At 44.9% G+C, this 10,801-nt stretch overlaps 1 protein-coding gene across 1 annotated transcript in view; it reads left to right on the top strand.

Moving 5' to 3' along the window:
- Window positions 1-385: 385 nt before the first annotated feature.
- LOC308298166 (protein NLRC3-like) overlaps window positions 386-10,801 on the top strand; it is a gene marked incomplete at both ends in the record, with an annotated part of 148,119 nt that continues 137,703 nt past the window's right edge. Inside the window, one exon of the mRNA XM_080741722.1 lies at window positions 386-508. Coding sequence (XP_080597848.1) covers window positions 386-508 — 123 coding nt within the window. The remainder of the gene's footprint in view (window positions 509-10,801) is intronic.

The following is a 10,801-nucleotide window of genomic DNA, read 5'->3' as shown; positions in this document are numbered from 1 at the left end:
GTCATCCTGTTGTCTGTCTACACACAGCGCATTAAGAGCGCACAACCCACCATCCGCACTGTCCAGCGCTGGATTGTGCGGACAGTGCAGGGGTCAAGTTGCAGGGGTGCTCTCTTGCAACTGACTGGAACGTCTTTAAAGACTCCTCTGCAGATCTTCATGAGCATTGCTTTGCTGGTGACCAACAAATTCCAATGCATTTAATGTAAAATGTAATGCAATATAAAACGCCAAGAATGGCCTTTAAAGGTGAGGCGACGGCAGAAAAGGAGGAAGGCATTAAGCATGCAACCCTGAAAGAAAGACAGCTAGGACAGAAAGGACAAGGATTGTCCTGCTGGCTTCAGAGAACAAGCGGCATCGGGATATGGTGTCAAGCAACAACATGGGTGAACACATGGGAGGACAACGCAAGGAGGAGAGAAAGCAGAGGAAAAGAAACAGGATCAGCTCTTCATCATCATCGGAGGAGGGCGATCAGGCGGTCACCAGTTCTGCTGCATTCCAGGTGGGATCCAAAGCAGCAAGATGGGAGACAAAAGGGGGTCGTAATTCTCAAAGCGACCGTGCTCAGTCCCACAAAAAAGAACAGCCGCCAGGAGTAGCTGTTGCTGATTAAGACAATGACACTGATAATCCCCCCTGGGGTGAAGAGGGGAAGCAACTCCACGCAAGTCAGGGAAGAGGAGCCAGGACAAGAAAAACAGTCACAGAGAGACACTGAATTCCCCCTCATCATCTGCAGATAGAGGGGAGCTCTCGGTGATCTTGAAGAGGAGAGCGGGGAGCCATCGCCCCCTCGTGAGCCTCATAGACCGCCTAAGGACAGAAATGCAGTAGGCACTGCCCATCATGACAACCTCACAGAGGAAGACGACGTCACAGCTGACAGATCAGACCCATCAGAACTTACGATGCCTACTGCACCACCGAGAAAAAAGTTGTGGAACCCGCAAATGTCCTTGAGGGGACATACAAAAACTATACAGGACCCACAGCGATCTTCAGTTGTGGGGGCCACCAAGAATACACAGTCGCTGAAAGACAAATGCTGGCCGCAGTCCTTAGCGCATCCACACCAGGATGTGTCAAGTTCTATGTTCCCGTCATAAGCACGCGTGGAATTGCCGCACCACCATCCTCCATAGGGATATTAGGAGGTTGGTGGTTCTTCTACCAGTAGAGGAACAATGATCAAAGAAAGTGCCCGCTACCAGCCGTCCAAGTGACTGATAGTGAGTTTCTGTGAAGCCCGCTCTGGCAGGTGACACTCTGTGCTGCTACTGTTGGTAATGACCTGCATATCAAGCCCACCGCCGCGTGTGCTTGATGTGTAACGGCCATGTCCAATTAGTCAGACGTACTGTAGTGCACGATAGCATGGACTGGCAACTTCAAGGATGTCAAGAAGCATCTTTCCATTTTTTTGCATGATTTTTCGCCTTTTTTGCGTATTTCTCCGCCTCCTTGGATTATGTTTCAACCTGTTCATGAACAGTGTCAAACAGACTCTAACCTATATCAGAGGACAGGAACTCGGGGGCCCTGGCAACTGGCAGGAAAATGGTCATGATGAAACCAGGCCCTGTCCCCATTTCCGCAGAAGATGGCTATATGAACTGGTCGTTATCCCACTGAGTGAGAGTAATGTATGCATCAACCTATATGGAATGTACAGGATATAACAGATCTGGATTGCCACCATGGTCGGTATTCTACTATGGTCACTCTGTACTCAATGCAATCCCAAACAACCAGGGGTTGGGCTGAGGTAAAAGCCATGACCGTGAATGAAGGAGTTTACCAGGTCATACAGGAAGTCGATCTGGGGACACGAACAGGCAGTGTTGAGGCTACAGGAGAGGACGGAAGGAAAGAGAGGAGAAGCACATCAACTTCATCAGGCGGTGTTAACAATCCGGATGTAGGTGAAGTTCTCTGTGCTTTCGACGATTAGGGAAGGGGAGGGGAGAGGTCAGAGGGCAGTTGCGCCGAGGCCTACTCAACCACCCCATAGCCCCTTCCCCCAAGACACTATAGGCCTTCTCCCTCTGTCAGACAATTTTCCCTCACTAGTGATAATTAATTTCCTGGATTTCAACTTAAGGTGAATACTGCGCAAGACCAAGGGCCTGGACAGAGCCATAAATCGTATCGGATGGAACACCAACATTTGAAGCCCTCCACAATACACAAATATGGAGGACAGGGTATAAATCACCACAATCCGAGGCAACGAGAAGCGGGGAGATTCCCTCGAAATCCTCTCCCCTCCAGATCTCTCTCTCCCCATTACCAGCATCAGAACAACTAGGGACACGCAGAAGCCCTAGTGCAAGGCCGCTATGGACAAGGGTCTGGAAAACGTCAGAGCCGGAGCAGCTTTTGAAATGGATTACAAGTGACCTTTGAACCGGAACTGCTAAGATGATCTGACCAGAACAGAATCAGACAATAATATTGGGCTATCAAACTGCCCATGGACTTCTCACCGTCATCATGAATTAATTCATGGGATGCCAAAGAATCCTGGCCAAACGCAAAGTGACATTGACTTTCCCCAGTTAAAACGGGTCTCTTCTCAGTTGGACTGAAGATTTATAGTCCCCCAGCCCACCCTTCCCTGGAACACTATCGCCCCCTTGCCCCCCCCCTCCCTCACAAGGGACCCTAAAAGGACTTTAAAAAAAAGGGCATTGATTTACTGATGATTATTTACACTGACATGATGAGAATGTTGATGTTACAGTACCTCGTTGTGGGGATCATCGGGAAAATGAATGATGATTAGTAGGAAAAGATTGCTAATAAATAGAACCACTAAGTCATAATTGCACGTCCTAATGAAGTAGGCTTGGTTATGTTATATCATGTGATTTTGTTTTGTTTAATCCAATTGAAATACAAGAATGTGTTGTCGGGATGATTTTTGCCTCCCCAATATTTTGATAAATGTGGAATATTATAAATGAAATGTATGTTTTTTTAATGTTTTATATAATAATTGTATCGTTTAGGGATCATAGAAGACTTGGGTGATTTAAGTGTTTTGGCTTTGTTGTAACAAACTTTTGATTCCTTTAGTCTGCGATAACACTGGTAGAGTTCAGGTATTGCATCAGGAGAGAAGAATGTGAAAGAAAACATAACATTTAACCTATACAAACTAGGCTGTCCACGTGATAGAAACTAAAAGGTCTATATATTGAGTGATTAGGCGCCAGCCACAAGTTGACGTGGAAACGTAACTGGGCGTGCCAAATATAGATAAATCAAAAGATAGCGTGCGAAGTGTAGTATAAGTAGCGCCAACAAAGACAGGAGTTGGGGCATTAGGGTCTGGACGCGCTTGGCGTGATGGCTGGCTGGAGGACTCCAGCCAGCCAGGACAAGATTGGACATTTTAACTTTGGAAAAGTTAGAACCTTGTGAACCGTTTTAGCCTAGGTGGCATGGACTCGGGAAATATCCTTATTTTATGGACTTCAGTTTCATGGACAATATTGGACAATATTGGACATTTTAACTTTGTGAACCATTTAGCCTAAGGATATTTGGCTGATGGACTTCAGTTTCAAGCTTTTGGAAATGTATATTTTGTTTTAATAATTTTTGTGACTTTTATTATTTCAAAGGGTTTTTAATAAACCATTCTGGAATTATTGGACCTTAAGAACTTGTCGCGTGCTCTTTTCCCAGTGTCATTCTAGTGAGTTTACATGGAAATGGAGGGGAATCGCCTCTATTAGAATGTCAAAGGAAACACGTCACCGGCAGAGAAACAGAGTGGGAGCGGATCCTATGCCAAGGTGGAAAAGCAACAAAGCCTTCATCTCATCCGTGTCCAAAAATCGCTGCTATTCTTGACCTCGTAAGAAGCGACTCGGTCAGCGGCAAAAGTCACTTCGTCAGTGTCTAAACGAGTGGGGAGTCACTGCTGGTTTTGACCTCGGAGGATATCCCAGCATGACAGACATGCAGAAAACTCTGCATTTTTACAAGACAGTGTGAAATTCAAGCACCTTATTAACGTAAAATAAAGACAAATCTATACAACTATGGCAAAGGTTTACATTGGATTATCGCACTGTCAACAGTAATTCTGGGATGCTGTAGATTAAAACATTATTTACATGGGTAACCTAAGCCAAAATTTATATAGGAACCTCTTGTGGGGGAGTGCATTTATCCATCTAAGATGTTACAAATCTATGTGCCTGATCTGCAGTACAAAAGGACATACCCTACTTTATATAGTTTACCCAATCCAGTTTATTCTAATTACGTATGCAGTATGGGAGTCTATTATTCGACATCCTTCTGTTTCCATTGAACACTAAATCTCCACGCAAATCTACAAGCTCTTCATGCGTTGTTAAAGTGTTTTGAAGTTGTACATTTGCTATTTTTTACTGTTTATCCCAGTGGTTAATTTTGAAGTGTTTCTTTTCCATAGAGCCTGAAACCGCTGATCCAGGTCCTGTGAAGGACAAGAAGTATAAAGTCTTTGAATCACAGCTAATGATCCTTTTCCAAACCTGTGTGGTGTGTTGGTGCACCCCCAATGTATGGGATGATAACTTGGGGATCGGGTGGTTTTGAGGAGACACCTGGCAAAGTCAGAGTAAATTGAACAGAGGTCTGCATCACACAGTGCTGCAATTCTTGTAGCCATGTGAAAGAGTGGACGAGCCAGCCGAAGATTGGGAAGATTGCAGCTGGGAATTTGCTGCTCTCTGCTGCCATTCTTGTCTCAGGAAGCATGCCGACCAAAGCCCTACAAATGCTCAACATTATGGAAGTGATTACCATCCTTCACAACACATTCTTTAGGCACCAGAAAGCACATCTTGCGTCTGCCATTGTCAATCTCTGGAGGGATGAGCAAAGTCACATCATCGCGTCCCTTAAAGAGATGGCACTGGTGTTGTCAGGAGATGGAAGGAGGACAGCCCTGGTCACTGTGCAAAGTCTGGAACGGTCAATGTTATTGAGCAGAGAATCAACCCAATTATTGATGTCCACATTGTACAGATACGTAATTATGTTATTTTCAAGTTGTAAATTGCTCAGCGACCTGTGATGACTGATCCATCTGGTCTCTCATTTAGATTCAGTTCATAAGTCAATGTGTTGTGTTTTGTTTTGTTTGTTCTCTCCTAGAGTAAGGAGTAGGGATGGAGCTTGATTGATCAATAAGCTCTGGGCTTATCAAGCTTGTTATCAATCATATAGCATCCCATGACATCATGTCTAAACAATCAAGAGGCACTCAAGTATTGCACATGAATAAATGAATGCATGAATGATGATGGGCAAAATATGTTTTACTTGTGTTAATTGTCATCTTCATAGATGGTTGTCTGCCACAAACTCACAGTCACAACAACTTCCCACAAAATATTAGAAAACACTCAATATTGGGCAGGATAAATCAAATAAATCAAAATGAACGAGCTCCCTAGAAATGAGGTGAAGAACTCATCATGGTGTGAAGTGGACTGCAGAGGATCAAGGAGTTCCTGGACGTGTCGGGACCCTCATCACTGACACAAACCGTCAGGTTGCAAAGTGGGTCGGGGAGAAGTGGCAAGGAGTCCACCATGGTTTTGACATAATATGGCATATTACAAAAGGTTTGATGTAATGGGCATTTGCAGTGCTTGTGTTAAAGGGGAGAACCACCCATTTTCAACATTGAACTGTCATTAATATACCTTTGAGTTTGTATTGAAAGTACACAGTGATGACATCACACCACTGTACTTTGCAATACAAACCCCCAAATCATTCCACTAGTTCTAGGCAACACAGAAGGGGGGGACTTTTTTTTCTTCTTATTTCCACATAACAACTCAAAGGTATATTAATGACATAGTTGAAAATGGGTGGTTTAATTAGTGAATCAACACACAAAAAAAACAACTGTAGGCTACCACTCACCATCTAAACAAATTGTAGAAGAATCTTTGGATTTTAGACTAATGAAAATCACATGTACTTTGTGTAGGAAAGAATGGCGCTGGCCATGAGGAGGGAAAGCATAGATGTTGGGCTTTGGACAAAATCCATCATCAACCATCATACTGGTCTGTTAGATCTAATATAAATATCCATCATCAACCATCTGTACTGGTCTGCTGGATCAAGCACAGAAGAAGATAGATACCTTTATTATCCCAAGGGGGGAAATCAGTCGCCTGGAGGCAGCACAGCAGTTTAAGGTTATATACAAAGTTACAGAGAATTATGAAAAGAAAAAATATTGTACAGTGTACAGTAAAAGAGCAAGGTACACAAAAAAGAGAATAAATGCATAAAGTGTCAAAACAGTCAACGCTCATAATTGTAATAGCCATACTTAAAAAAGCAAAAAGCAAAACTTAAAGCACATCTTATCAATACAGTGTCAAACATAAGTGTCCATAACAGTCAAAGCTAGTCAGTGCAAGAAGACCGGTACATGATTTTGGCCAAATGGCAGATTGTGCTTCATCATCTTCAGGAGCAACACACAGACCTGCCAGTTCCACTGGTGCCTTCATGTTAATAGTGCATCCCTGGTGTGTGAAAAGTTATTGTGTTTGAACCCTGCTCCCTCAGACTCTGCCAGCTCAGTTGGTGTAGAGAAGATTCTCCAGGGCACTTTGATTTCTAAGGACATTTCCCACCACCAGACAGTTTAGAGGCGTATCCAGGGATGTGCTGTGCCCCTGATTCAGCCCGGGAAAAAGAGTTGGAGAGGCCCTCATTGCTGCTACTCAAAGATTTGCCATTTCAGATCATGACAAGTGACTAGCCAGTGGGCCAATTACATGAGTTCAGGAGACGATCACTTGGGTTAAGATATACTTTATTGACCAGAATGAAGCAGAAAGCAAGCATCACACAGCATGGCATATTGAGCACCCTACTATAGAGACAGCATAGAATCTAAGCCTATATCTAAGCGCATAGTATTGGCAGCCTACCTTAGCTCTACTATAAGACAGCATATAATCTATAGCCTAAGTTAGCATGGTTTGGCATGGGGTTCTGCCTCGGGCCATGGCTCGCTGAACCCACGATCCTCATGTTACCATGAGCATCGAGGGCATAATCTAATTACAGCGAGCCCTGGCCCGATACCCCCCGAGGGGGATCTAAGGCAGAACCTGAAGGTGGCGCTGGGGTGGTGGCGGGGCAGTGCTATGCAACAAGACTGAGTCCCACCATCTGACTTCCCTAAGAACTATGGGTAAGGGGGGGGGCAGGACCTAGTGACCCACCCCCCTCCGCGCGCGCGCTCCCTTGGGACCGCCTCCTGAACTCGCTTTGATCCTTACGAATCGTCGCACTATTTCAGGAGACGATCACTTGGGTTAAGATATACGGTAGCACTTTACAATAATGACCTGTTATAAATCATTTATAAACATTTATAAGCAGTTTATAGATGAGTAATAAACATGAACAAACTGTTTATTGACATTTGTAAATGTTTAACTAAACATTTATCACTGTTTTAAACATCATTTACATGTTATTAGTAAGGTATTAGTAAGTAGTAAACTAATCATGAATAAACCATTTATATACATTTGTAAATGCTTACTAAATCATTTATAACCAATGCTAAAATTCACATAATGTGTAGGTAGGAATGCATTTACAAATGTCTGTTAAGGTGACCTCCATGTGTTGTTCATGTTTAATATACGCTTTGTAGATGTTATCAAGAGCCCTAATGTAAAGTGAAGGCTATTCATTGCGACCGTGAGGTCGCAAGTTACTATACAAACCTCCACCGGATGTCCGTCACGTCACGTCACGTCACGCCACACTTTTGGCCCTACTCTTATCTCTGGCACCGTTGCCCCTATCCATGCCAAACTTTGCACACACTCCTTGGCTGCCAAACCACAACCTCCACCCCTGATTTCTCACATGCCCCTCTTCTAGCGCCACCATGAGGTTGCTTATCTCCTTAGTGGTTATTTATATCTGTCTGTTAATGTGGCCTCCTTGTTTGTTCATGGTTATGCTTTGTAAAACATTCCTTAAATATCTATAAATCCTTAGTAGATGTTATCAAGAGCCCTAATGTAAAGTGAAGACTATTCATTATTTACAACTGTCTGTTAATGTGGCCTCCATGTTTGTTCATGTTTAGCAGTTTGGCAAGTTTGGCATGGATAGGGGAAACGGTGCCGGAGATAAGAGTAGGGCCAAAAGTGTGATGTGACGTGACGTCACGTGACGGACAGACTGACGGAGGGACTGACAGACAGCCGGGGGAGGTTTTCATAGTAACTTGCAACCTGATGGTCGCAATGAATAGTCTTCACTTTACATTAGGGCTCTTGATAACATCTACAAAGCGTATATTAAACATGAACAACACATGGAGGTCACCTTAACATACATTTGTAAATGCATTCCTACCTACACATTATGTGAATTTTAGCATTGGTTATAAATGATTTAGTAAGCATTTACAAATGTATATAAATGGTTTATTCATGATTAGTTTACTACTTACTAATACCTTACTAATAACATGTAAATGATGTTTAAAACAGTTATAAATGTTTAGTTAAACATTTACAAATGTCAATAAACAGTTTGTTCATGTTTATTACTCATCTATAAACTGCTTATAAATGTTTATAAATGATTTATAACAGGTCATTATTGTAAAGTGCTACCAGATATACTTTATTGACCAGAATGAAGCAGAAAGCAAGCATCACACAGCATGGCATATTGAGCACCCTACTATAGAGACAGCATAGAATCTAAGCCTATATCTAAGCGCATAGTATTGGCAGCCTACCTTAGCTCTACTATAAGACAGCATAGAATCTATAGCCTAAGTTAGCATGGTTTGGCATGGGGTTCTGCCTCGGGCCATGGCTCGCTGAACCCACGATCCTCATGTTACCATGAGCATCGAGGGCATAATCTAATTACAGCGAGCCCTGGCCCGATACCCCCCAAAACTACAAACCCCCAAAGCACGCCAAAATCTCAGAATCCCATGCCAGTGCTAGCCAACTGCGAGGAAGGCAGCTCTGCTGTGACTCTAGCGATTAAGTTATCATTACTGCGGGGCAAACTATGAACTGCCTTTCCTGCTAACGCAAAAATAATAATTAAGCATATTAGCATCTGGCAGAGCGAATATTACTAAGGCAAAATACTAAGCAATGATATTGGCAGCTTGCCAAAAACGCTATAAGTACTGCTAAAGCAATTTAATAATTAAGAATGTTAGCAGCTGGCAGACCGAACCAACGGTGAGGAAGGTGGTACTGCTGACTATAACGATATACTGCAATCTGACTGAAGCCATACTAAAACACCCTAGAGAAAAGCGGGAGCAGCAACATGGACGTATATATATATAGACAGCAGAACCAGAAGCAGCGATGAAACCTTTAATTCATATAACTACAGCGCCATACAGCTTCACATCCTACCTAACTAACACCCCAGCAACCACCTAGCTTTTGCATGATAGGGGCGCGTGCCCCGAGTAACGCAACAGAAGCAGCAAATAAAACATGCAACCTATCAGGGGCGCGTGCCCCGAGTAACGCAGCAGAAGCAGCAAAATGAACCCTATGGAACAACCCTGTTAATAGTGCCTGCAGCACTATTAGCATCAGCAGCAGAGCGTTAACTGAAACGCGTCCAACTCCAGCTTGGAACCATTACGCTTCGGTCAGTCCTGTGTTGTGTGTGCTTGATAGCTTGGCGTGCAGGATCTTGAGTTAGCTGAGGGCACCAGAAGTGCTGGTGGTGTGGCTGCTCCGATCCGGAGAGAATGCAGAGTGAAGAGGGGCGGGCCGCAAATCTGGCAGCTCTCTCCGGGGGTCGTGTGACGAGGACGTCGGGCAGACAGCCCGGTGTTCAGCATGGACATGAAAGGACAGAAGGGAGAGTTAGTTCTGCGACTGACACTGGTGTACCTTCCCTGCTTAAACTGCGAGCTGCAATCTTCAGAGGCCATGTGCTAGTCGCATCTTAAGCCTGGCCTTGGTGACCGCATGTGCTTGCCGCAGAAATTACAATCTTAGCTTTAGCTGACCATAACAATGAAACCACGCCTAAGGTCGCTGACTTTTAAGATCACAGAGAAATTTTCGCAGCCCACGGAGCGCTCTGCTGCAGAGTCTGCTGCTGCACATATGAGAATCTCCACGAGATACCCGTCTTGACCTTTAAAGGCAAGCTATGCAAGCCTAGAGAGCGGCTAAGCCCAACATTCGGTACAAGTAAGTCGCTGCTATGTAACTATGGTTGCCTATTATTAGCAAGCTTAGAGAGCGGCTGAACGCTCACAGAATCGAACAAGCAAATGCGTTGCTATTTACCTGCTAGAGTGAGGCTCCTCAGGGCATCTGGGAAAGCTGCAGCTGGCGCGAGGAATGGAGTTCCCACCGCTGGTGCTGGAACTGCAGCTTCCCATGTTCCCTTGCGACCTGGCGGTGGCGACGACGGTCGCAGCCTGACAGCGCCTCCGGAAGATGGGCCGGCACCACAGGCTTCCAGCACGACGCAGCGCTGGTTCATGCTCATGGTAGCAGCAGTAATAGCATTAACTGATGCTGTAGCGGGCGGGCGGGCAGCCGGACGGGAGGGCCGACAGGCAGGTGGGAAGGCAGGCGGGCGGGAAGGCAGGCGGCGGGCTGGCGGTAGGCCACTTCCGTCTGCTGAATATGGCGCGTGCAGGCGGGCGGGAGGGCGGGCGGGCAGGCTGGCAGGCTGGCAGCTCATGGTAGCGGCAGAGGTAGCGGAAGCTGTAGTAGCAATGCCC

This window comes from Nannobrachium achirus, assembly GCF_963921795.1.
Source record: "Nannobrachium achirus genome assembly, chromosome: 14".
NCBI classification, from domain to species: domain Eukaryota; kingdom Metazoa; phylum Chordata; class Actinopteri; order Myctophiformes; family Myctophidae; genus Nannobrachium; species Nannobrachium achirus.
The sequence above is the reverse complement of the archived record's forward strand: the minus strand, read 5'-3'. Positions and strand labels throughout refer to the sequence as shown.